This window comes from Perissodus microlepis, chromosome 18 (assembly GCF_051167445.1).
Source record: "Perissodus microlepis isolate ML-2025 ecotype Zambia chromosome 18, ASM5116744v1, whole genome shotgun sequence".
Taxonomy (NCBI): Eukaryota; Metazoa; Chordata; class Actinopteri; order Cichliformes; family Cichlidae; genus Perissodus; species Perissodus microlepis.
Window position 1 is genome coordinate 36543162 of NC_140478.1, and position 26777 is coordinate 36569938.

The 26777-nt window shown below is 41.8% G+C and overlaps 4 protein-coding genes across 5 annotated transcripts; 2 read left to right on the forward strand and 2 right to left on the reverse strand.

Moving 5' to 3' along the window:
* Window positions 1-68: 68 nt before the first annotated feature.
* On the reverse strand, window positions 69-1339 carry LOC146368903 (uncharacterized). Its single transcript, XM_084911378.1, has one exon. It carries the CDS (start codon window positions 1089-1091, stop codon window positions 396-398), a length of 696 nt encoding a protein of 231 aa, XP_084767504.1. The 5' UTR covers window positions 1092-1339; the 3' UTR covers window positions 69-395.
* Window positions 1340-11176: 9837 nt separating this feature from the next.
* On the forward strand, window positions 11177-16846 carry LOC146368904 (uncharacterized). Of its 2 annotated transcripts, XM_084911372.1 has the most exons (7): window positions 11177-11357; window positions 11929-12293; window positions 13148-13255; window positions 13484-13650; window positions 13755-13953; window positions 14053-14143; window positions 16342-16846. In XM_084911372.1, exons 2-7 carry the CDS (start codon window positions 12075-12077, stop codon window positions 16542-16544), a joined length of 987 nt encoding a protein of 328 aa, XP_084767498.1. In that variant the 5' UTR covers window positions 11177-11357; window positions 11929-12074; the 3' UTR covers window positions 16545-16846. The 2 variants fall into 2 exon arrangements, with proteins under 2 accessions (XP_084767498.1, XP_084767497.1); XM_084911371.1 differs by lacking the exon at window positions 11177-11357 and having other exon boundaries at window positions 11817-12293.
* A 1480-nt stretch (window positions 16847-18326) lies between these two features.
* LOC146368905 (serine/threonine-protein kinase pim-2-like) lies at window positions 18327-21264 on the reverse strand. The gene is made up of 9 exons (XM_084911393.1): window positions 20912-21264; window positions 20290-20526; window positions 20039-20164; window positions 19821-19915; window positions 19635-19682; window positions 19332-19550; window positions 19062-19242; window positions 18805-18975; window positions 18327-18715 (listed from the first exon to the last, which is right to left on the reverse strand). Exons 1-9 carry the CDS (start codon window positions 20970-20972, stop codon window positions 18624-18626), a joined length of 1230 nt encoding a protein of 409 aa, XP_084767519.1. The 5' UTR covers window positions 20973-21264; the 3' UTR covers window positions 18327-18623.
* Window positions 21265-23725: 2461 nt separating this feature from the next.
* Window positions 23726-24572, forward strand: LOC146368906 (malonyl-CoA-acyl carrier protein transacylase, mitochondrial-like). Its single transcript, XM_084911382.1, has 3 exons — window positions 23726-23845; window positions 23947-24164; window positions 24299-24572. Exons 1-3 carry the CDS (start codon window positions 23767-23769, stop codon window positions 24533-24535), a joined length of 534 nt encoding a protein of 177 aa, XP_084767508.1. The 5' UTR covers window positions 23726-23766; the 3' UTR covers window positions 24536-24572.
* The last annotated feature ends 2205 nt before the right edge of the window (window positions 24573-26777 follow it).

Sequence of the window (26777 nt, forward strand, 5' to 3'; positions counted from 1 at the left end):
TTCAGAAATGGCAATAATTCCAAATGGATTTGTCAACTCATTTAGATATTCCTTTATATTGTTGAAGTTGGCATACAGACTGCTGCTATTAAAATGGATTATTGATAATTTATTTTCCGTGTTGATGGTGTGCTTAAACTGTTCATCAGTGAAGTAGCAGCAGTTACTGCTAATGTTGTAGAAGAAATTATTTTCCGGGTCTATATCCTTTTCTAAGTCTAGAACATTATGGTCTGTGTATCGAAATGTTCTCAGTTCCAGATTATCATAAAGAGAATTCCAATGAGTTATATTGATATTGTTGCCGGATGCAGATGAAGTTCTTTTGGACTGTGCCATGTGTTGTGTTGTGTGTCACGTCACATGTGTATTCATACCTCCAGAGTAAGTTGACCTCAGTATTTGTCCAGCTCCTCCATATTTCTGATGACCAACACTTTGGCTTGTTCCGGTGTTCCATTGAGTTTAATGAATACTTTGCAGTTGGTGGTCCATGTATTTTGAATTTTTCCCTGTTTCTTCAAGTAACGTGCTTTCCTGGCAATGTCCACATTTCTTTTTATCAGATGTTCGTTCATGAAGACATCGGATCCTTTCAGTTTCTTTCCTTGTTTTAACAGTGCTGTTTTGTGTTTTCTGTTAGCAAATCTCACAATGATGGCTGGTTTGTCACTGTCATTTTTTCGGGGTAGAGGGTGGCAAGCCTCAATGTTGTTATAATCCACTTCCACACCTTTGGACCGTAGAAAGGTAACCACTTGATGCTCCGTGGAGTTGACATCTTCCTCTCCTGGCTCTCCTACATTGTCAGCGGCGACCGCCCGGGCGTATGACCGGGGTTTGATGCGAAGCCCCGTGATGATAACATCGTTCATCCGGGTGTACTGCTCCAAATCCGCCACTCTGTTCTCCAGGTACGCCAGCCGCCGATCCTTCTCGGCGTTCTGGATGCGGAGAGCCTTAACTTCCTCGACCAGGTCCAGGATGGCTTTCTGCTGCAGTTTGACAGTAGAAATCTCCTCTGTCATAAACTCCAGCGACTTCTTAATATCGTCACCTTCCTCGGCTGACAGAACTTTTTTCGGGCCCATGCTGAGAGACGCTCTTGTAGCGTTGCCGTGACAACCGGCTAGCTAGTTGATGCTAGCGTCCTTCCTCTCTCTCACCGCTACGGTTCAAAAACATCAACTTCTGAGTTTTCGAGAGGTCGCAAATGACGAGCCACCACTTCTGGACGGTTTCCCACACACGCTCTCAAAGATTAGTATCCACGGAGAGCTGCCGTTTTCAGGAGATATGTTAAGTTTGCCAACGTTTCTGCTCAGAGAACCTGTTGCTGACAGCCAAGAACCTGTTGCTGACAGCCAAGGTTCATTCATATCAGTTTGCTTATTTAATTTAAATACAGTTTTTTTTTTTTTTGCCTTTATCTTTGTCTCCATAACTGATAGTCTCTTATATCAGATTCTGCTCATAAGGTTACTTTAACATTTGAGGCCACGTTATGATTGGTTTAGGTGGCAGCACAAGCAGCTTCACTTGCATAAAATATACATATTTTTTAAATAACATCTGAAGTAATTTAATGAGGAATGAGTCATCCAGTTCAGCTCTGGTATTATGATAATATAATATGTGCTTCAGTCTTAAACAAGCACAGAATTTAATGAGCTGCTTCTTCCCGACTCCCTGATTTCTGCACAGCTGGATTATTGTACCAAAGAAACTGTTTCTGTAATATTTCTGTGAAATATAGTAATCCACTAAAACCCAGTGAGTGTTGGTTAGCTAAGATTTGTTTTTGTTCTTGATGGAATCGAAACACTCAGAAACGTCATTAATATTCGCTTGTCCTGCTGCAGACTTTTCTATCCAATCTAACAGTGAGAGCGAGCATGTGGTGCCCCACCCACTGGCTACAGGCCACATATTTCTGCAGATAAAGGCACCACCGTATTTGCCTTTATTCCGATGAAATGTCCTCTAAAGGACGCCCACACAATTGATGAGAAGTCAGAGACCAGATGCCGATATTGTAATTCCATTAGAAAAAAGGCTGCACTTAAGTAGGGAAGATATGTGTAGGGTTTTTAAGGCCATTGCAGTCCCAAATGGAGGCAGATGGGGTATGTGAAGTTCAATATCTGTGGGCTGAGCACCCTGATACCACAACTCAAGATTTCTGTTTCTGCGTTATCAAAGGTAGCCGGTCAGAATATTCTGGATAATCCTTCATAATTGATCAGAATTTGCCAAATAGACTTAACATGGTGTTAAGTCTGTCACATCATTTATGAAAGTCAAAGGTTAAAGTGTGATTTTCATCAAGAAGAACTTGAAAAGAGAAACTACATGACTATGACTTGACATTAGGCACAGACAGGAATGCTCAAGCGGTATTAGCTGTTTGAAGGTACATTAGGAAAATGTTGAACGTAATGCACAACAAGCACCTTATTTCCTCCACAGAAGGTTGATAATTAACCTTTAACCTGCGTCACTGTGATGTGTGAATACTTCTGCTACTTTACGAACTATTGTAATCATAAAACACTTTTAAAATCTGTATACTCCAATGATTTAAAAACAATAATACAGCAAACATTTAAAACAAATCTCATGACCAAGGGCGCTGCTGGCTTCAGGACCATGCAATAATCCATGTGTGGTTTGTATTTGTATTATAATACAGTCTGTGAGAAAGCCTTTTTTTTTATATTATTGAGAATATTGATCAACTAATTGTGATGGTGATGGTGCTCATCCGTCTTTTATCAGTCACTGCATTTTAACACAGTTTGCTCACCGTACATTCCAGTTTCTGGTCGCTGAAACCAGTCAGACCTGAGCTCCTGGGGGCCTCCCTCAGGTGAATGTTGTTTTTTAAACTTCGTACCGCTTACGAAACTTCCCCAGCAGAACAATTGGTTTCAGGTTTATTCCTGTAAAGAGTTTGTACATGATAGATAGTTGTTTTTTTTAAAATATAGAATAGAATAGAATAGAATAGAATGCCTTTATTGTCACTATACAGTTGTACAATGACATACAGAGCATCTCCTACTCAGTGTAAACATGCTGGGGGGGGTACAGTTCTGCAGCGCTATGTACATATGGACAGTATTAACATAGGGAAAAACATATATATATATAAAATGTACAATATACAATATACAAGCCGTAAGTAATATGTAATAAATAGTGTTATGTATATACAGTTGAGTTATTGCACATAGAATTGGTATTAGATTAGATTAGATTAGATTAGATTAGATTAGATTAGATTAGATTAGATGAAACTTTATTAATCCCTTGGGTGGGTTCCTCCGGGAAATTCAGTTTCCAGTAGCAAAGCACTGAAAGAAGTTGCATGTTACAGATACATTAAGGGGAATGAGAGTAAGGATATAACCATAAATACACCATATATACACATATACACATACAGGGAGTGCAGAATTATTAGGCAAGTTGTATTTTTGAGGAATAATTTTATTATTGAACAACAACCATGTTCTCAATGAACCCAAAAAACTCATTAATATCAAAGCTGAATGTTTTTGGAAGTAGTTTTTAGTTTGTTTTTAGTTTTAGATATTTTAGGGGGATATCTGTGTGTGCAGGTGACTATTACTGTGTATAATTATTAGGCAACTTAACAAAAAACAAATATATACCCATTTCAATTATTTATTTTCACCAGTGAAACCAATATAACATCTCCACATTCACAAATATACATTTCTGACATTCAAAAACAAAACAAAAACAAATCAGCGACCAATATAGCCACCTTTCTTTGCAAGGACACTCAAAAGCCTGCCATCCATGGATTCTGTCAGTGTTTTGATCTGTTCACCATCAACATTGCGTGCAGCAGCAACCACAGCCTCCCAGACACCGTTCAGAGAGGTGTACTGTTTTCCCTCCTTGTAAATCTCACATTTGATGATGGACCACAGGTTCTCAATGGGGTTCAGATCAGGTGAACAAGGTGGCCATGTCATTAGTTTTTCTTCTTTTATACCCTTTCTTGCCAGCCACGCTGTGGAGTACTTGGACGCGTGTGATGGAGCATTGTCCTGCATGAAAATCATGTTTTTCTTGAAGGATGCAGACTTCTTCCTGTACCACTGCTTGAAGAAGGTGTCTTCCAGAAACTGGCAGTAGGACTGGGAGTTGAGCTTGACTCCATCCTCAACCTGAAAAGGCCCCACAAGCTCATCTTTGATGATACCAGCCCAAACCAGTACTCCACCTCCACCTTGCTGGCGTCTGAGTCGGACTGGAGCTCTCTGCCTTTACCAATCCAGCCACGGGCCCATCCATCTGGCCCATCAAGACTCACTCTCATTTCATCAGTCCATAAAACCTTAGAAAAATCAGTCTTGAGATATTTCTTGGCCCAGTCTTGACGTTTCAGCTTGTGTGTCTTGTTCAGTGGTGGTCGTCTTTCAGCCTTTCTTACCTTGGCCATGTCTCTGAGTATTGCACACCTTGTGCTTTTGGGCACTCCAGTGATGTTGCAGCTCTGAAATATGGCCAAACTGGTGGCAAGTGGCATCTTGGCAGCTGCACGCTTGACTTTTCTCAGTTCATGGGCAGTCATTTTGCGCCTTGGTTTTTCCACACGCTTCTTGTGACCCTGTTGACTATTTTGAATGAAACGCTTGATTGTTCAATGATCACGCTTCAGAAGCTTTGCAGTTTTGAGACTGCTGCATCCCTCTGCAAGATATCTTACTATTTTTGACTTTTCTGAGCCTGTCAAGTCCTTCTTTTGACCCATTTTGCCAAAGGAAAGGAAGTTGCCTAATAATTATGCACACCTGATATAGGGTGTTGATGTCATTAGACCACACCCCTTCTCATTACAGAGATGCACATCACCTAATATGCTTAATTGGTAGTAGGCTTTCGAGCCTATACAGCTTGGAGTAAGACAACATGCATGAAGAGGATGATGTGGACAAAATACTCATTTGCCTAATAATTCTGCACTCCCTGTATATAGATACAGAATATACAATATGGATAAATACAATTGCTCATTTGAGTGAGTATATTGCACAGTGATTATTGCACAGTCAAATATAAGAAAAAAGACAAAACAAAAACAAAAAACAAATATTGCAAATATTGCACAGTGTAGAGAAGCACCTACAGCTCAGTTGTTCCCGCCCTCCCTTGTCCCCCTGTTTCTCCTCCCTCTCCCCTCCAGTGAGGAGTTAAACAGTCTGATGGCGTGTGGGACAAAGGAGTTTTTAAGTCTGTTGGTTTTTGACTTTGGGAGAAGCAGCCTGTCGCTGAATAGGCTCCTCTGATTGTTTACGACCGTGTGCAGAGGATGCCCGGCATTGTTCATAATGTCCATCAGTTTCTTTAAGGTCCTCTTCTCTGCCACTGTCACCAGAGTGTCCAGCTTCATGCCGACCACAGAGCCCGCCTTCCTGATTAGTTTCTCCAGCCTGGATGAGTCCTTCTTTGCTGTGCTGCTCCCCCAGCACACCACAGCATAGAAAAGGACTCCTGCGACCACTGACTGGTAAAACATCCTCAGGAGCTTCCTGCAGATGTTGAAAGACCTCAGCCTCCTGAGGAAGTACAGTCGGCTTTGGCCTTTTTTATACAGGTGCTGCGTGTTGCATGACCAGTCCAGTTTGTTGTCCACCCACAGCCCGAGGTACTTGTATGTGTTGACCACCTCCACCTCCTCTCCCTCTATCTGAACCGGCAGTGGACCTGGTCTGGACCTCCCGAAATCCACAACCAGTTCCTTGGTCTTTGAAGTGTTGAGTTGCAGGTGGTTTGTGTGACTCCATGTGACAAAGTTCCTCACCAGGCTCCTGTACTCCTCTTCCTGGTCATCCCAGATACACCCCATGATGTCTGTGTCGTCTGCAAACTTCTGAATATGGCATAATTCAGAGTTATAGCAGAAGTCAGAGGTGTACAGGGTGAAGAGAAGAGGAGACAGCACAGTTCCCTGTGGTGCTCCTGTGCTGCTGACCACAGTGTCCGAGGTGATGTCCTTCAGCCTGACATACTGTGGTCTGTCAGTGAGGTAGTCGGAGATCCAAGCGACCAGGCAGGGGTCCACCTGCATCCTGTTTAGTTTCTCCTGGAGCAGACAGGGCCGGATTGTATTAAAGGCACTGGAAAAGTCAAGAAACAGGATCCTGACCGTGCCTTTTCCCTTGTCCAGGTGTGAGTGGGCTCTGTGTAGGAGGTACAGGATGGCATCCTCCACACCGACATCTGCCTTGTAGGCGAACTGTAGTGGGTCCTGGGCATGTTGTACCTGTGGTCAGAGGAGGTTAAGGAAGAGCCGCTCTAAAGACTTCATAAGATGTGACGTCAGTGCCACTGGTCGGAAGTCATTCAGCTCATTGGGCCGGTTCTTTTTGGGGACCGGGACGATGCAGGATGTCTTCCATAGGGCGGGCACTCTCCCCAGTCGCAGGCTGAGGTTGAAGACTCGTTGTAGCGGCTCCCCAAGTTCAGCAGCACACGCCTTTAGCATCCTAGGACACACCTTGTCTGGGCCTGCTGCCTTTCTGGGGAGAAGCTTCCTCAGTTGTCTCCTGACCTGATCCACTGTGACACTGGGAGATGATTGGAAGGGGGGGAGAGAGGCTGTGGTGCTGTTTAGAGAGGGGTTGGAGAAGGAGGAGGGGGAGGATGTCATAGTGTCAGGGAGGGGGGGAAGCGAGGGAGGTAGGAGAGTAGGGAGAGGGCTCTGTAGTAAAGGTGAGGGTGAGGGTGGGGGGGTTGTGGGCTGGTCAAACCTGTTGAAGAAGTTGTTGAGTTCGTTTGCCTTCTCCACAGTCCCCCCCACTGTGCTGTTCTTGGTGTTTTGGCCTGTGATGGTTTTCACACCATTCCAGACCTCCCTCATATTGTTCCTCTCCAACTTCTGCTCCACCTTCCTCCTGTAGGTGTCCTTTGCTTCCTTCAAGCAGCGTTTCACCTCCCGCTGTGCTGCTTTCATCTCCTCCTTCACTTTGCTCCTGGTATTGCACAGTGGTGGTCCATAGAGGAAGTGGGAAGTGGGGGGCTGTGTTATCTGTGCATGTGTGAGTTCAGGGTGGTTATCGCTTTGGGGAAGAAACTGTTTTTGAGTCTGTGGGTTTTTGTGTTGATGCACCTGTAGCGCTTCCCTGAGGGAAGCAGGCTGAACATGTTGAAGCCAGGGTGGGAGCTGTCCTTGATAATGTTTGCTGCTCTGCTGAGGCAGCGGGAGGAATAAATGTCCATCAGGGAGGGGAGAGGGCAGCCGATGATCTTTTGTGCTGTCTTGACCACACTCTGAAGCCTCACTCTATCTGCTTTGGTGCAGCTGCTGTACCATACCGTGATGCAGTAGGTTAGCAGGCTCTCAATGGACGAGCGGTAGAAGGTCAGCAGCAGGTTGGAGTTCAGTTTGTACTTCCTGAGGACTCTCAGGAAGTGCAGCCGCTGTTGGGCCTTCTTGATGACCGCTGAGATGTGGACCCTCTCCACACACTCCCCGTTGATGTAGAGGGGGGCCAAGTCGGTGCTGTGTCTCCTGAAGTCAACAATGAGCTCTTTGGTTTTCTTAGTGTTCAGTGCCAGGTTGTTTTCTGAACACCATGCTGCCAGCTTCAGGACTTCCTCTCTGTACTCTGCCTCGTCTCCCTTCGAGATGAGTCCGACTACCGTGGTGTCATCAGCAAACTTGATGATGAGAGTGTTGTTGTGGGTCGAACTGCAGTCGTGGGTGTAGAGAGAATACAGGAGGGGGCTCAGCACACAGCCCTGTGGGGAGCCGGTGCTCAGTGTGCGAGTGGAGGAGAGATGAGGGCCGAGTCTTACAGTCTGGGGCCGGTTTGTGAGGAAATCCTTTATCCAGGCACATGTGAGAGGAGGGAGGCCAAGAGTGACCAGTTTGGTGATGAGGATGTCCGGGATGATTGTATTAAAGGCTGAGCTGTAGTCCACAAAGAGCATTCGGACGTAGCTTTGCCGCTGCTCTAGGTGACTCAGCACAGCGTGGAGGGCTGTGGCGATGGCGTCTTCTGTGGATCTGTTTGCACGGTATGCAAACTGGTGGGGGTCGAATTCTGGGGGGAGGTAATCCTTGATGTGCTGAAGGACTAGTCTCTCAAAGCATTTCATGATTACCGGTGTGAGGGCCACAGGGCGGTAATCATTCAGGCTGGAGATGGGAGACTTCTTCGGCACTGGGATGATTGTGGCTGATTTTAGACAGGATGGGATGGCTGCCTGATCCAGTGAGAGGTTGAAGAGTCTGGTGAAGATGAGGGTGAGCTGGTGTGCGCATGCTCTTAGTACCTTGCCATGTACTCCATCTGGACCGGCCGCCTTCCTGGGGTTCACTGCTAGGAGCACACGTCTGACATCGTGCTCTGTTACAGTGAGTGGAGCGGTGCAGGAACCAGGTGAGGATGAGGATGGGAGCAGGGCTGAAGCAGATGAGTGTTGCTGTTGTGGTGTTTCAAAGCGGGCGAAGAAGCTGTTTATTTCCTCTGCCAGCTGCCCACTCGGATTTTCTGTTTTCGCAGTGCTGCCTCTGTGGTTGATGATGTCTTGCATATCGGAGACATAATCGGGAAAACACAAAAGGGAAACATTTGTCTTCTTTCTTTTTCATTTTCCCACCACTAGTTTATTACATCACAGCTTAAAACACTGATTCCAGTATTCAACTAGTTATACATCATTTCCATCCCTTCTTCTTACTGTGTTGAGCCATCAGAGATGCTTCATATTTCCATGTTTTACAGGATTGTCTGCCTAGAGTCTGTCGTCATTGTGCTTAAATAGTAGTTTTGACTTTTCATGTAAATGTCAGGATAGGCAGCATCTTCTTTAACTAGTTCAAGCTGCCAAAATTAATCCAGAAATAAATTTTAATCCTTATAAAAGGCTGAAAATAATTGTTCTGAATCCAAAACAGTTAGATGTAGTTTGTTAATTTCCCTCGTTTTGTTACTACCCTAGAGTAGCTTTGGTGTATCTTTTCTCTCTCAGTTAATATTTATTATAAACATCCATCATAACAGCATATATGCAATTACTGGTCACTTTGTTAGGTACACCTTGTTTATAGCAGGTATGACCCCTGTTGCTGACAGAACTGCGTCATGAAGTCATGTTCATTAATTGTTGACTTGAATCTGCCGTTCCACCTCATCCCAAAGATGCTCTATTGGAGTACAGTGAACTCATCTTCATGTTCAAGAAACCAGTTTGAGATGATTTGAGCTGGAAGCAGCCATCAAAAAATGGGTACAGTGTGGTTATAAAGTGATAGACATGGTCAGCATTAGCTGGGCTGTGGTGGTTAAACAATGCTAAGCTGGTACTAATTGGCTCAAAGTATGCCTAGAAAATATTCTCCACACTCTCACACCGCTATCAGCAACTTGAAATGTTAATACAAGGCAAGATGTTCATTCTTTTATGTCGTTTACACCAAATTCTAACCCTACCATTTGAATGTCACAGCAGTCATCAGACCAGCAACATCTTTTCAATCTTCCGCTGTGTCCAGCTTTGGCAAGCCTGTTCAAACTGCTGCCTCAGTATTTGTTGCTCTAACTGCGGGAATTGGCACCAGCCTTGGTGTCTTTCAGAGGAACTGCTCCTGTTAGTTGTTTGCACTTCCATTCTGGATTAATTTTTCAGACCTGGAGGTTACTACTTGTAAATACGTTGGAGTCTCATACACATATTTAAATGGAAACTTGTTAGTTAACAGATTTGAAGCAGTGGAAATTGTAACCACTCAAAGACATTTAGAACAGCGACAGGTCCCCAGCTCTAATCTGTTTCTTTGTTTTGTAAGCTGGTGCAGACCCAGGACGTGCTGGAGACATTACATCTCACGGCGGGGCTGAGCACCCTGATACCACACCTTCACTTTGGAAGAGGTGGAGTAGGTGGCTGGGGAGAGGGTGGTGCTGGGATCCCATATGTTTAAATAAAATGTAAGTTAAAATTGCTTTGACTGCTGGCCCTTGCAACTCAGACGCTAATGTATATGTGGATTTATCTTTTTTTGTTGTTGTTGTTGTTGTTCCTGAGTAATTAAGCTCCGGTCTGACGCATTAGACTTCCAAGGGAAGCTGCAGCCGTCAGGGAGTGCCATTGCCATATGGGAGGTGTAATTTGGCTGTAATAATGTTTAAGTAGGGCAGTCTGTGTGAAAACAACATCCACATAAAAACCAGGATCCATTGCAGCGTGGCAAATGTAATTGGTTTTAATGTTGGTGCTAGCTGATTTATGTGGAAAATACTGGGTAAAGTTCAGGTTTGAATGACAGTCAATGTCCCGTATGCTTTCTGGGGGTTTTTTTTTTGACTGGCATTTTGTAAAGTTGAACAAGTAAATGAAAAGTATGTTAAGGATTAATAAAACAGTTGGAATAACTGCAAATGCTGAAATAATGTAATGATGCAACTGCTAGGAAGTTGAGGGTTAAATTGTTTTAGACACCATCTGCGGTGTAACTGTAATAGCTCTCTGGCATGTGAGAAGGAAGCGCCAAATGGTGAACGATATTAGTTTCAGGTGCACAGTACATACGATTGTGCTGAAGATACGTCCCATTACAAAGTGACTGAATGGTTCTTTAACAGATTTATTTTTCAGGTAATTAACAGTCATTTAAACCTGACTAAAGCCCTAAAATAGATGCATTTTGTGAACCAAAAAGACTAATTCATGTAAAACATGAAAGTCACAAGACTGTGAAACCACATCACCAGAGAAAACCTGCTGGGACCAGACTGTACAAATCACGTTTCCATCCTGCCTTTTTTTTCTGTGTATCAGAGCAGCTGACAGTTAAAGCAAAAGCACAACTGGTTTCAGTTTCTTAAACCAAAGACAGTGTAAACATGTTTAATGGTATGAGGTCCAAAAGTCATTGAAGCTAGATGATAACGGAAATCTTTTTCTGGGTCATGTGACAGTGATTTTTACAGGGTTTTTTTAGTAGAAAAGTCCAATTTAAGCTCAGTTATAAGTGAAAGAGCAATTTGAAGCTGCTCACTTCAGTACTGTAAAATAATGAGTTGCAGCTGTTGTAATCTCTTCATGCAGGAAATGGTAAGAAATGCAAACATTGATTAATTAACTCAAGAGTAAGTGAAAAGACTGATGGATCTGAGAGAAGTTTCGTTCGTTTACATGAAGAAAAAGATGTAATACAACGTTTTTTTCAGACATTGTGTTTCTGTTGGCTTCATCCGAACAATCACCATGTAGTAGAGAGTTTACTGCTGGATGTGAACAGGCTGGGATGACATCCGACACCTCAGGTGTTGCACTAGACTGTGGTGGTGACGGGAGAACTGAGCCAGAAGGTGAACGTTTTGATTTACTAGTCGATCTGCATTCCAGATCTCAGAAACGTTGAGTAGTGAAGAAATCACAGACGCAAGCAGCAGAAATGAGTTTCTCCTGAAGGGTTCAGTCTTTGAGATACGGTGAAGAGTTTGAGTGGCAACCATACAGAGAGCATCAACAACTTTGCATATATATGGTTGGTTTTGTGCATGACTAGTGGTTTGAATTAGATTTTGGGGGGGGGGGTTGTGTTGTGCTTGTTTTTTTGTTTGTTTTGTGTTTTGTTTTGTTTTGTTTTTAGCTCTGCTCTCAGAAACCAGAAACATAAACACTCTTAGCACTGCAAAGCGCAAAGATCTCTAAAAGCTTTGTATTATGAACAAATCGTTATAAAATCTAACTCAACAATGTAAATCCACAGCCTGATGGAGCTTATTCTGCTTTACTATGTTGTTCAAAAAAAGAAGCAGACGATTGTCAGAATTTTTATTATGTCTACAAAGACTTAGATGCTTTAGAAAATCGCTGAGGTTTACTCCCTGAGAGGAGATTGCCATTTCTTTACCTTCTTCATCTTCTTTTCTACAGATGCAGTGATGCTTTTAACCTCCACACAGTGACTCCACATCACCAACACCAGCCTCGCTTCCAGCTCCAATGATCTTCCACCTCTGACTCTTTCCTAAAATTGACCAGTAGGTGGGGCCAGCCCTGCCCAGGTGGGGTGGCCAGCGATGGAAGGCCGACGTGGTGGAGGCAGCAGCAGCGGTAGCTACTCACAGATCCCTGTCAGAACAGGCATGGGGTCTGTCAACTCCCCGGCCGTTTCTGTGAGATTGGAGGCGTACGACATCGGAGAGAAGAAATGCATCTCGGATGTGAGGAGGACTTTCTGCCTCTTTGTCACCTTTGACCTCTTGTTCATCACCATGCTCTGGATCATAGAACTCAATGTAAGTCTGTGTTTGTAGTGGCTGTGACAGCAGTTTTGTTTTTTTATTAGATATCTGTAGTAATAAAGTTTTTACAGCAATGTAAAACCACACGAGATTAAGATATATCACCAGACAGTGAGCCTTTTTGACTGAGTCAGCCTACTCGGGAGAAATTTATTGGATGCATCTGCTGTCTTCTATGTATTTTGCTCAAGAAAAAACTAAAACTGAAGATGATTTTATTATTTCCCAGAGATTAAAGGGTTATTTAAAAGTAAAGTTAAACAAAGTCAGGAAAGATAAAACGCTAGTATTGAAGTTTTTAAAAAACTCCAAAGTAGGTGAAGCCGTTAAAAGGCCAGGCTCAGAGCCTTTGGTTTTGCTTTTTTGTGGAAAAACATTTATTGTTCTTTTAGAGCAGGGGTGTCAAACTCAAATACACAGTGGGCCAAAATTCAAAACTGGAACAAAGTCGCGGGCTAACGTTAATATTTATTGAAATATATTTATTCCTCCAGATATAAGAATGAATCTTTTCTTATGGACTCAAACACGTTTTGCTGAAAAACTGAATATGGAACAAGCAAAGCTTAATACTAAACAATATATATATTAGCTGTATAATACCAGTAGGCCAGCTCTGATAGTAATTTGGTATGGCTTCGCGGGCCAAATGTAAGTAGGCTGCGGGCCAAATTTGGCCCGCGGGCCAGAGTTTGACACCTATGTTCTACAGCGTCTCTGAAACCATGACTCTCCTCCACAGAGTCCAGACCACATTCACTCAGCCGCTCTATGCTGGACTGTTGGTGTACCTGCTGGATAGAGGTGAAAACACAAACCAAACAATGGCTCTTTCATCTGTTTCACAGCATGCACGGGAACTGGAAACTCGCCGAAGGGAGGCAGAGGAGAGAGAGCGGAGGAAGCAGAGGGAGGTGCAGATGGAACTGGAAAGACAGCTGAAAGAGGCTGAGATGGTAAAAAAAAAGTTTTCCACTTGACACCAATTATGTACAGAGTCTTTTCTCCTTGACTTTGATCTTTGAGAACTGCAGCAAAATGTTGACTGTCATTATAAAATTCACACCTAGTCTTTAATGATTTGGAAAAATGGTTATGACAGTCCAGGAAAAGGTGATTCAGGAATAGGTCAGTTTATACCGCTCTGTTGGTGCATCTGTTTATGTAGCTGTGTGTGTGCATAGATAAAAGACAGCATGCAGGCTGAGATGCAGGTGAAGGAAAAGGAGGCTGAACAACAGAAGAAGAGGATCAGGGAGCTGGAGCTGACACAGCAGCAGCTGGAAGTTGCCCTTAATATGGAGATCCAGGCTCGGCTGGAGGAGGAGAGGGCCAGACTGGAGCTTGAGCGGTAACAATGGATTTCTAACTTATTTTATTTGTGATGGAGATCTGATATATCCATGAGAAGTATTAACATTTTCAGATGCTTCTTCCCTTTTTCCCCTCCTTCAGGTTGCTGCAGGCTGAAGATGAAAAGAGGAAACATTTCCAGCTCCTCCAGGAGCAGCAACGTACAATGCAAAACCTCAGCCCCATACAGGAGCTGTCAGATGGCAGTCCCGATCAGGACACCCCCTCAGCCCTCAACTCTGCCTCTCAGGAACTCCAGGATCTGCAGGCATCTCGCCAAAGAAGCCACCAGCGTCTGGAGGTGAACAAGTTTGTTTTGACTGGCTTTGTGAGCAGCATCTTATTTAGTGCTCTTCTAAAACAACACTGATGAGGATGCCTGCATGATTTTTGTTTCCAGGAGGTTCAGGAGAGGCTGAGGAATGCCAGTCAACATGTACGGCACTGGAACATCCAGCTGAACCGACTGATGACCCCCATTACTCCTGCAGGTGCCGTATTCACTTTGCCTCTTTGCAGCACAGACTTCTGGAACAGAGTGTTAGTATAGTTAATAACAGTGTAGACCATATAATCTGTCAGATAATTGCATTAAAATGCTACAAAAGGCACCTACCCCCAAACATGTCAAGAGATTCATTCAGTGACTTGAATGAAAGAATCTGACTCACCTCAAGTTAATTAAAATGAAAACTAAATCTTATTATGATTTAAACACGGAAATCTTAAAACGAAAAATAACCGCATGCACAGTTGTTACAGGCTGCAAACATGTTTTATACTGCTTTGAAGTCTGGGACAGCATCATAAGAGGCATAACTGATCTCACCGTAGTCCCATGAAGACTCAAGATGAGTGTTTTCACGACTGCCATCTTGGTGTTTTGAAATCAGTCATGATGAATGAAGGGAAGAACTGTCTGTTAAGGTTCTCAGTCGTTCAGGTCATCGTAGTCTAAGGAGCTTGGAAAGAAAAGCATCTGGACTTCTTTAAGTTTCTTGAAGAGCGTTTCACCTCTCATTCAAGAAGCTTCTTCAGTTCTCTGAAGAAATTCTGAACTGAAGAAGCTTCTCAGATGAGAGGTGAAACATCTTCAAGAAACTTAAAGAAGTCCAGATGCTTTTCTTTCCAAGCTCCTTAGACTGTAGTTAAACTTCACACACTGGACTTGTCAGTCACACATCCTTCGCCAGTAGGCATTCCCAGAATGATCTTTCCCCTTCTGACGCTTAGAATGACCAAATATGTGCAAAATGGACAATTCAACATGCCACCATGTCAGTCTTTTATTAAATATGACATGAAACAAATGACTGAGCCATTAAATTTGTCACAAAGGTGTTCACCTAATTCCAGGCAAATGGAATAGACTTCTATGGGACCATAAGTCTTTTTGCACTTTGACATTTGTTTTACTTTTCAGATCTGTAACCTATAACTTTTATACTGTATGTGTTTTGATCATAGGAGTCTACGGGGACTTACTTACTTTTAGCACGTTTAGCAGTTGATGTTGGCTTCTTTTTTCAGTACTGGAGCTTCCTGCTCATTGAAGACTTTTCTAAAAGGAAATGCTTAATCCAAAATGGCGTTTTAAGGGCTTGGATTAATGTCAATTTCAGCAAATATTCTTTCTTATGTTAAAAGAACATGGATCTCTGTCAGTGATAACTTCTGACTTTATAACTCAAATTTTAAGAGAGAGCTTCACTGCTAAGCTCTCATCTGTGTGGGTGTCACGGTTCGCTTGAGGACTCACACGCAGGACTCAGAGGCACAGTCAGTATTTATTACAGTTCCACCAGGTGTATATACAAACAGTGCAGGGGATAGTGCTATATACAAAGCGGTGACAGGGAAAAGGCTCCGGGGAAATCCAGGTAGGGAAAAGACACTTGCTCCTCTTCTGACTCTCTCTCCAAACACTCACACAAAAAGGGAATCCGCTCGGGGAATGCAGAGTCGGGTCCAGGGGATCTATGTACAGAAGGAAACACACGTTAGAGGTTTTGCACAGGGAAGCAAAAGAGAACTTGCTCAGAGCCGGGCTGCACTGACGCGAGTCACACACAACGATCCAGCGATGAGTAGAAGCCACTCCCTGGCTTAAATGCTGGCTGCACTGATGAGGCCCAGGTGTTTCCTCTTCAGAGGGGCGTGGGCCGAGGGCGTGAACCCACCATGAGTTCCGCCCTGGCGAGAGAGCGAGAGAGAGAGCAAGAGAGAGAGAGAGAGAGAGAGAGAGAACACTACTAGTCAGCGGCCTGCTGATCCCCTGGCCGTGACAGTGGGGTTCAAATCCCTTATTCAGATTAAGATTTTATGTGACATTACATTGGCAAAAATTAAATGTACTTGAATAATGTGAGTATTGGAGTAAGTACTTGAGTAATTTTTGAATAACTTTAATTTTGTAATGTGCATATTTTATGAATAATGATGTTTCAATACTTTAATCTACTGAATAAGTAAGAATTAGACTTAATAATCTTTTTACTTTAAAAAGGGAAATTGTGTACAATCTTTTATTCTCCAAAATGCACATAATAAAAATGTTTTGGGGAATGTATATGCTTTTTAAAAACCAATTGCTTCTTACCTGATGCATGCTATAACTTTCAGCAAAACTGAACTAAAATTTGTTAACAAGCTTACCAAATAAGAAATGTTTTGTGAATTTTCTTTGCAGAGCGACTGGAAAGCCGGCTGTTATCAAAGCCCACGTGCCCTAAAAAGGAGGGCGCGCTGGCCAGTAATGAGTTCATCACTAAGTTTAAGATAAGAGTTGATCAGAATAGAGGCGATGATGAAAGTCTGGAGCATCAGTTGGAGGCTGCCAACCTGTCTGATGAATCGTTCGAGGCCCAGACAGAAGTCAACGGACAAATATGATCACAGACATTTTAAAAACGCGAGTTGAGAGTTAAGGGGGAAAAATATTGTAATAAGTATATATTTGAATTGCACACTAAGATATAAAGTGATGGCAGCGAGCACAGTGTTGCAGGATTTAATTAAAAACACATCTGACTAAGACCAACTGAAATTTAGAGTTGTGTATAATAAAGTTTATTCATGATTAATAAAACAAATCTGTAATATTTTTCTTTCTCTTTTGTCCATTTGAATCTCGCTACAGCTTAAATAAAAGAAAAGAATGTGTTTTGAATAAATCAAACTCTATTCTCTCTTTTTCTTTCTTTCTTTTTTTCTTGGTGGGTTTTCTTTTGCAATCAAACGCAACATTATACAATTATATAGTATAGTAAGAAATATCCTTTAACTTAATTTAGTATTTGTTTTTTAATTTTTGTTTTTATTGTTTCCCCTTCAGTTTTGTGCTTATAACATGTTCTAATCTGACATATTATGCAGTAAATTATTTTTGCAATAACTTAACAGGCCATTGTGGGAGCCAACATTCACTTATCAAAGACATATTTGTATATTCTGTGGGCTGCTTTATGGTTGTGTCATTTAGAAACATAAGCCACAACAGACTTCCACTGGAGAGTACTTAAAAATGTATTTTTATGTAAAGATATTTTAATTAACTACTATATTAAGAGAGAACCTATTGTTACATGGATTAATTGTACAAACTGTAGAGAAATAAGTTTAAGCGTGCAACTTTTTATTCATTTTTAACTGTATTAATGTTTTTATGTTGATACAGCCGCCTCATATCTGTTTCCTCAGTGTTTTTTAAACCATGTACTCCATCTATGAGTAAGAACATGAATAAATTCCTTTCCAAATTTGTAGTTCTTTTTTCCAACTGTTTTTAGTATATATGTAACATTTCTTTACACACAAATGCAGGTATTCTTTTGCACCAAGACGTTAAAGAAATGCTAAGAAAAAATGAAAATACTACATTGCAACCTGTGTGTGTGTGTGTATATATATATCTGTATCTATATAGATATAGATATATATGTGTATTCGTACCCTTTTTTCATCATCTAGTTTCCTGTGCCAGATCTTCTACTGATCCACTGAGGCAGACATGTAAAAAAACATGAACTAAAGCATATTTCTGTATATAAACAGGACTTTAAATCTTTATCAACAGCTACTTTAGAGGAAATTCTTCAATAAACTGCAACCAAAGGCTCAACTCAGAGGACAAAATCCAACCTGTTATAAATAGTGTGACAGCAAACTTTCTCTTGTGTAAAGTTACAAATAGGAGTAATTATCCACAGGAGCTTTTATACATAATGAAGTTATAATTCGTCCTGTAGAAATTGTACATTTAAGCTATATAGTTCCCGCTGTGATAACTCTGCTATGAATGCCTCTTATTAACTTTTATGCTTTTACAACCCACTATGAGCAAACACTCAGCAACAGTGGGAAGGAAAAACTCCCTTCTTGAAGGAAAAAACCTCTGGTAGAACCAGGAAATCTGTCTAAACTAGTTGGGGGTTAGAGCAACAGATGCAAGTCTTCAGATCATTTGCAGTGTGACTGTCTTTGTGCACACTTTAACCTGATTCAGTTTTCTTATTTGTCAAAATGCACCATGGGTAAAAAAAAACAAAACAAAAAAACAAAACAAAATAGTAATGAAGGAGAATCCTCAGCAAAGATGAATTAAACAAGTTTTATTTTGATCAAATTTTACTTTAAGTCAAACACATCTTTATTTGATGACATTAAAGTCATCAAATAAAGACAGTTTTGATGGAGCTCCTGACCCAGCCCAAGCTCTCTATGAAGACGAGGAAAAACTCCCCAGGGGGCCAGATCGATGGGAAGAAACCTCGGGAAAGCCCATTCAAAGAGAGATCCCCTTTCCTGGGATGGCTGGGGGGGTTACAGGAACTCCAAAAAAGCTAAATTTTTATTTATTTATTTTTTAAGATTGACCCATTCTATCTATTCCTGTCCAACAGAAAAAAGAAAGGAAGTTACTACAATGTATCATACTTATATGATAAGGTGTGAATTGTGTGTTTGTGTGTGTTATCTTAGCCAGGGGTGAAGCTGGAGCTCCTCCAGTGTTGGGCGCTTCTCCGGGACTGTAGTTAAACATGCGTCCAAGAAATTCCGGCATTCTTGAAAGAAAGAAAAGATCAAAAAGATGAAGATGATAGTTCTAGTGATCCAAGGCATCAGTGAATCTGGAAGTGTGAAGTTTTCTTACCTGTGGACAGACGCTTCTTGATGCTCAGTTTCTTTGTGAGGAACCTCTCGGTACTAAAGTCCCGTGCATGAAGCGCTTCATACAACACCACTCCCATTTGCCACACCGTGGTGGGTCCACACCTGTAGCAGCTCCTCCTGTACCACTCGGGAGGGGTGTGAAGAGGCGTGCCTAACAAACAGACACAATTGCAATTTCTTCTAAAACAAAAGACACAAATTGTTACATCTGTGAAAAGCAGGAGCAGAATATGTTACCATAGAAGATGCGATACAGAGATCGCTGCTTAACAAAGCAGCTCAGTCCAAAGTCAATGATGCGAACTCGAGGCACATCTGAGCCGGTCTCAATCAGAATGTTTTCTCCCTTGATGTCCCGATGAAAGATGTGTTTATCCTCAAGTTCCTTTACAGCATCAACTAGTTGCTTCAGAATGACCTGGAAAAGATGAAAAACACAATAATGAGTTAATGCTTTTCTGCCTTGATTGAATGCTGTACAGTCTAAGGTTCTCCCAGTCAACCTACCTTGGCCTTGTCCTCTGGTAAAGTTCTTCCATTTTCTGCTTTGTATTTTTGCAGGTCCACAGCGGGGACAGGTCTCTCCAGCACCAGGATCAGCTCTTTGCCAAGGTCGAACCACTCCAGCAAGGACACAGGTGCTGATATTCCCACTGACCCTTCTGCTTCACCTGCAAGTTTAACCATAATGGCCACTTCCACTGAGAGCTTCTTCCCGCTTTCATCCTGAAATATTACAACAAAGTGGATGATGAGGAACGCCGCATTCAATCCAGTAATGTAAAACTAATTCAAGTGTTGGACGCTTACCGCCACTTTGCAGTAGACTTTATTTTTGGGAATGTGTTTGATGGCAACCTAGAAGACACAGAGCATTGGTGAGCATTTCCTCAGTATGACATAATGAAAGGTGGAAACACAGCAGACGTCTCAGTTTACGATATTATCCATTATCTGCGTTACTGCCTGTCTTACTACCATCATCTGAACACTTACTGGAAAACGATCTTCTATCCGGTAGCCAGCAAACACTGCTCCGCAGCCTCCTTCTCCGAGCTGGTGCTCCTCCACATATCTGGCTTGGAATTCACCTGAACAGACAAAACAACAAATCTTGTTTTATTACAGCTGTGACACAAATTACTCTCCTCTGTAGCCTAAATGTTCCTTTTGCCCTTCCCCTGAATATAAAACCCAAGCTGCTTGCTACTTACGTTTTTGGTCTGCCACTGATTTTTTGTCCTGGTCCACATTCCTTTTTTTTTTCTTGGGTGACTCTCTGTTGTCTCCCGCGGCCTTTCTTTTGCCATTTTTTGCGCACACCTGTTTGTTGTTCAAGTCTGGAGATGTGGAAAACACCAAAAGCACATCAGCTCACTGGATGATAGACACAAACACTAAACACTAATATCTTAAACCTAGCAAGCACACTTAATCTACCCCCTTATTCAACTAATTAGCCTACCTTTACCAGAGTCCAACGAGGAGGATGCTTGCTCCTTGTCACCGCTCATATGGTCGAGAAGTTTAGCCTTCTTTGCTTTCTTTGTTGTGCCCTCTTCATCTTGCACAACCTTGCGCTTCACTCCTTTGACCACATCTGAGCTGGTGGAAGGACCAGCCTGCTCAGCGACCCTCCTCCTTTTTATTGGGGTCTTCTTTTCAGGACTGGCCTTTCTTTTAGCAGTCCTGCTCTTACAATCTATAAACGACAACAACACAGTGGTGAAAAAGAGTCCCCGACATCAGGACTGGAAGCAGTTTGGCAAAGAATTTGAAATTGCTTTTGCTTAAATTATCACAAGTTTATTCTTGGGATAAAAAAACTGACCAGTGCGAATTGATACTAGGTTTACTAAGTCTTAGATCTTGATGACACTTGTTGGTCTGTTTTTACTGTTGAGTCCAAGAATAAACTTATTACATTATTTTACCAAAAGACCGGTAACCTTTCTTTGATTAGACATCTTGTATTAAAGCTATTTTCAATCAAACATATGATTCAATTGCTCCAAAAATGATTCACACAGTGTCAACATTTCTAGGATTTGGATTTTACCAGGATTTGATTTTATTATTTTACTTACCTTGATCTCCTGAATCTTTCTTATCGGCTGGAGTGGTAATTTTTCTTGTTTCCTTTTTCATTGTAATTTCGGAGAACTTTTAAACTCGAAAATGTAAACCGTAATGAGTTAATATTGAGTTAATATTCCTTCAAATGTGCGCCCTTCAAATCCTTGACTTTTCTAACTGAATTCTGTTAGTGAGCTTTATAAGTAAACTCTGGAAACTACGGCAACACAACATAGAATCTTGCCTTTCAGTGACTTCACTGACTGCCAGTAGTTCAAAGTAGTTTACAGAAAAACACTGGCAGACAAAGCCATAATATTTCATATAATTCAATCATTTCATATCAATTAAACAGTTTCTTTCATTATCTTTCATCGTTTGTATAAAAACCTCATGTATGGATGACAGTATGAAGATTTGTGGTTGACCACACACTAATAAACACAGTGTCAGCTACATTGTCATCTAATTTAAAGTATTTATTATGTACATTTAACTGTCATGGTACTGAGTCTGTGACCCAGTGTTTTGTGTTTGTTCATTTATATTCATTGATTATTCTTATGTATGTTTTTGGTTCTCTTTATTGTTTTCTTCTTGTGTTATATTCTTAGGCTTTAGGTTTCTGTTACTTTGCCTTGCCCCTGTGTCCCACGTGTCATGTCTAGTCACTCTTGTTTCCATGTTCCCCAATTTCTCCCCAGTCAGTCATGTCTCTGTGTCAACTCTGTGTCTTTGTAAAAGTCTCTTGTTTGCTGTTTTACTTTGATAGTCTTGTGTGCTATGTTAGTGTTTTCATGTCTGTGAAGGTTCTCAGTCATCTAGGTCATCGTAGTCTAAGGAGTTTGGAAAGAAAGCGTCTGGACTTGAAGTTGCTTGAAGATGTTTCACCTTCTCGGATGAAAAGAACTGAAACTTTGCTTGAACGTCTTCAAGCAACTTAAAGAAGTCCAGACGTTTTCTTTCTAAGCTCCTTAGACTATGTTAGTGTTTTCAGTTTTCCTTCCCCATGGTCTTGTTGTTTGTGATTTCTCGCAGCTGTGCTCTCATCCTGTGTCTTATTCCCTCATTTATCCCTCTGTGTATTTAAGCCCATTGTTTTCCTCTGTTTGCTGTTGAGTTGTCTGTGTATCATCCATGACAATTAAATTAAATAGCAAATGCAACTACAATTTCAATGAGATTCATTCCTGGCATTCTACTGCGGTGGCTGAAAGTAGACACCAAGCATTATCACTGTAACTGATGTAAATATTGGACTTGGAGGGGATTCATCTGATAGACTGATGCAAACATTACTGTGAGGAAAATTTTGAATCTCCCAATTTTCTTTTTTTCTGAAAGAAAGAAAGTTGGTTACTGTATCACATTTGTATGGCAAGATGTGAATTCAGTATGCGTGTGTGTTTGTGTCAGAGAGGAGTTTATCTGAGCCAGGGGTAAAGCAGGAGGTCCTCCAGCATTGGGCACTTCTCCAGGACTTTGTTAAAACTTGTTTTCAAGACGTCTGAAATGAAAGAAGGACAAGAGATATCGAGATGATAATTCCAGTGATCCAAGCAATCACATTGATTTTCTCCAAAATTTTCTTTTTGAGAGTCATTCGGCTGGGCAGGGGGTATAACACATCTGCAATGCAGCAACATCTGCTCTCTGGGCCTGTGTGAGAGTGTTATCTGAATGGCGGGAATGAGGATGTTGGAATTTGGCATCTCAGGCACCAACTCATCTCTTTCCTTAACCGGGCTCACCAGAGATTGGTTTCAGCCTCTCTCCATGCTTTAAGGAGGTTGAGTTGATAAATCTGACTGGCCCCTCCCCTGTCTGACCATATCTCTTCATAGTCAACACCAATGTTCTCACCGTGTGACCATGAACGGTCCTTACCACTTGGCAAGTAATTTCGAGCTAGAAGAAGGGAGTAAGACAAGCACTTTATGTCCCTGTTAAAATACAATTACATTTTATCAAATATCACTAAGCAGTCCTTACCTTTAAATACAGCCTGGTTTCTTTCTCTTTCTTTCTATATCTCTGAGTGAAGTTAGCTCTCACTCTTTCTCTTCCTGTGAAATACAGCAAGTGGAGCTTTAGCTAGCAACACACTGTGACACAGTTAGTGTTTGTTGAGGTGATAGAAATGCTGCATTTGAAATTACCTGACACAACATTTTACTCCCTTTTATGTTCACTCCTTTTTTTCTGAAGTACCGCAAATTATGGGCACGTGGGGTTGTTCTGGTGTTGTGCTAAAAATAAATAAATCAAAACTACGGTACATGGTTTGCTCTTTCATCTCTACTGATTAAAACGCGACTGCCTTTCATGTGTCACTGTTTAGGCTCAAATCTCATTGTTTGAAGGCCTGCAGTGACGTGAAATATTAACTTCCCCCAAATGCGTTAAACCCAAAGTAACGAGTTTGTTTTGAAAATATACGGAGTGGAAACTACAGATATTTGTTTAAAAATGTAGGGAGTAAAAATTAAGTACAGCAAGGAAGTTTTTTTTTACTTTTTTACTTTGCATCTTTCAAATGCAAAGTTTCTAATTTCAACTTTAATTACTGCACCTGATTAAGGCGATAGAGTAAATAAGGCTTCCAACAGTGGTTATTTCTTATTATCACATCTTGTTTTTATTGTTTTTATCAGTAGATTGTTGTTTCACTCCCACCAAAAACATCACCGTAAATAATCTTCGGATTCTGAATGACCATTTAAAAAAATAAACAAATTGTTCTGAGTTAATTTCAGTTACGGATGTATCAGTGACGTAAATGATATATCGGTCATAATTGGAAGGCTGTTACATTTTCATTTTTATTTTTTTTTGACTTGTTTCCTGCTGTACACAGGCCATTGAGATGTGTTTCGCTGCTGCAGGTTTCAGTGTCGGAGAATTTGCTGCTCTTGTCTTTTCTGGGGCGATGAACTTTGCAGAAGGTAGAAAGATTTCTTTTTTGGGTTTTTTTGTGCATTTGTAAAAGGTGTTTTAATCACAACTTTGGTTAATATTCTGTATTTACTCCTTATGCATCTTCTAGCTTTGTATGCAGTGAAGGTGCGAGCGGAGACTATGCAGAAGGCCTCAGAACTGGTTCCCAGTGGGATGCTGTCAGTCATTGGTAGACCTCAGGCTCAGTATAATTATGCCTGTCTGCAGGCAAAAGAGCACTGCAAGAGTCTGGGGATGGAGAATCCTGTGTGCTCTGTGGCCAACTACCTGTTTCCAGATGGCAGGGTTATTGCAGGGCACCAGCAGGTAATGCATTCATATATTCTTGCTGCTTTAATATACCGTGAATCTATTGTGTTCTCTTTTCTGTCTTCTCTCAACCATCAAAAAAGTTGTTAGAGCTGCTCTTGTCATTTCTGCTGTCTTCTTTGACTTCTCAGGCTCTGGATTTCCTCCAGGAAAACTCTCGGCGCCTAAAGTTCATGCGGACCAAAACTCTCCCAGTCAGTGGTGCGTTCCACACTGAGCTGATGGCATCGGCTACTGAACCCCTCAGAGAGGTGCTCCGGCAGGTGGAGGTCAGTCAGCCACTTTATCCAAAAGGGATTAACATATTTTCTGAAACATGCATTCAGTTACTCTGTAAAGCTACACCAGTCCTCATTTTTTTAAGATAACCCATCCTATTCAGTCTGACTCGGAAAGTTAAATGGAAAGTACACCCAAGATTTTACATCTGGTATTCAGCCATTCAAACTGCCCTCCGTCTTCAGAGTGAGGGAAAGTCTTCCCTTCACCATGAACTCAAACTGAAGAGAGGGATCCAGCGGGAAAACAGTCAGCGGGAACGCAGCCGGAGCGCCCGCAGCAGCTGCAGCAGCAGGGGCAGCCAATCTGATGACTTGACTATCCATGAGACGGAGAAGACAGAAAAAGAGAAAGACAAACAGGACTTAGAGATTGAAAACATTATCAAGGTAAGTGAGGGCTATAAGAATCTTTTTTTGTAATATTTATTTAATTACATCATGCACCAAACTATCCATGGTAGTGATTATTTAACTAATTCATAGTGGCACTGGGCAGCTGCCAGTGCAGTTCATTTTGTCCATTTAAAAAGTACCATGTACACTCACTGGCCACATTTTTGTTAGATACACCTGTTGAGCTGCTCATTAGGTCAAATACCTAATCAGCCTATCACATGGCAGCAGCTCAGTGCATTTAGGCATGTATACGTTAATAAGACGACCTGCTGAAGGTCAAAGGTCAAAGGGGATTTAAATGACTTTGAACATGCATTGTTGTTTGTGTCGGACAGGCTTGTCTGAGTATTTCAGAAACTGTACAACCATCTAACCGGTTTATAGAAAATGGTCTGAAATGGAGGAAATCTCCTGTGAGCAGCACTTCTCTGGGAAAAAATCACTTGTTGGTGCCAAAGATCAAAAGCGGAATGAGCAGATTATTTACAGCTGTAAGGAAAGCAACATGAACTCAAATACCCACTTACTTCAACCAAGTTATCAAGAAGAGCACCGCTGAAAGCACAATACGTTGAGCCTCGAAGCTGATGGCCTAGTGTCACCTGCTGGATAGAGGTGAAAACACAAACCAAACAATGGCTCTTTCATCTGTTTCACAGCATGCACGGGAACTGGAAACTCGCCGAAGGGAGGCAGAGGAGAGAGAGCGGAGGAAGCAGAGGGAGGTGCAGATGGAACTGGAAAGACAGCTGAAAGAGGCTGAGATGGTAAAAAAAAAGTTTTCCACTTGACACCAATTATGTACAGAGTCTTTTCTCCTTGACTTTGATCTTTGAGAACTGCAGCAAAATGTTGACTGTCATTATAAAATTCACACCTAGTCTTTAATGATTTGGAAAAATGGTTATGACAGTCCAGGAAAAGGTGATTCAGGAATAGGTCAGTTTATACCGCTCTGTTGGTGCATCTGTTTATGTAGCTGTGTGTGTGCATAGATAAAAGACAGCATGCAGGCTGAGATGCAGGTGAAGGAAAAGGAGGCTGAACAACAGAAGAAGAGGATCAGGGAGCTGGAGCTGACACAGCAGCAGCTGGAAGTTGCCCTTAATATGGAGATCCAGGCTCGGCTGGAGGAGGAGAGGGCCAGACTGGAGCTTGAGCGGTAACAATGGATTTCTAACTCTTATTATGGCCCTTTATTATTTTATTTGTGATGGAGATCTGATATATCCATGAGAAGTATTAACTGTCATGCGGCGGCTGTGTGAAGGCAAGAGAGGACCCAAATGCACGGCTCTAGACACACGGGAATGAACTCAAAGGCAGGTCTTTATTAACAGGAACATAAGAAGTCATACAAAACTATACTGGGAGAAACTAAAGCTGAGGCGCTGGGAAGACACGGGAAATGCACACAACCTAGAGGGACGACGCAACACAGAACAAAGGGACACTCTGACATAAATACACAGAAGGTAATGAGGGAAGTGGGAGTTGTTACAGGATGCAAACATGTTTTATACTGCTTTGAAGTCTGGGACAACATCATAAGAGGCATAACTGATCTCACCGTAGTCCCATGAAGACTCAAGATGAGTGTTTTCACGACTGCCATCTTGGTGTTTTGAAATCAGGCATGATGAATGAAGGGAAGAACTGTCTGTTAAGGTTCTCAGTCGTTCAGGTCATCGTAGTCTAAGGAGCTTGGAAAGAAAAGCATCTGGACTTCTTTAAGTTTCTTGAAGAGCGTTTCACCTTTCATTCAAGAAGCTTCTTCAGTTCTCTGAAGAAATTCTGAACTGAAGAAGCTTCTCAGATGAGAGGTGAAACATCAAACAAATTTGCTGCAAAAATTGGGTCTGCCTGGACTTGTATGAAAACCATATCAGGGTTTCAAAATCCCCAGAGCAGCAGTCAGATCATTGTAGACGGT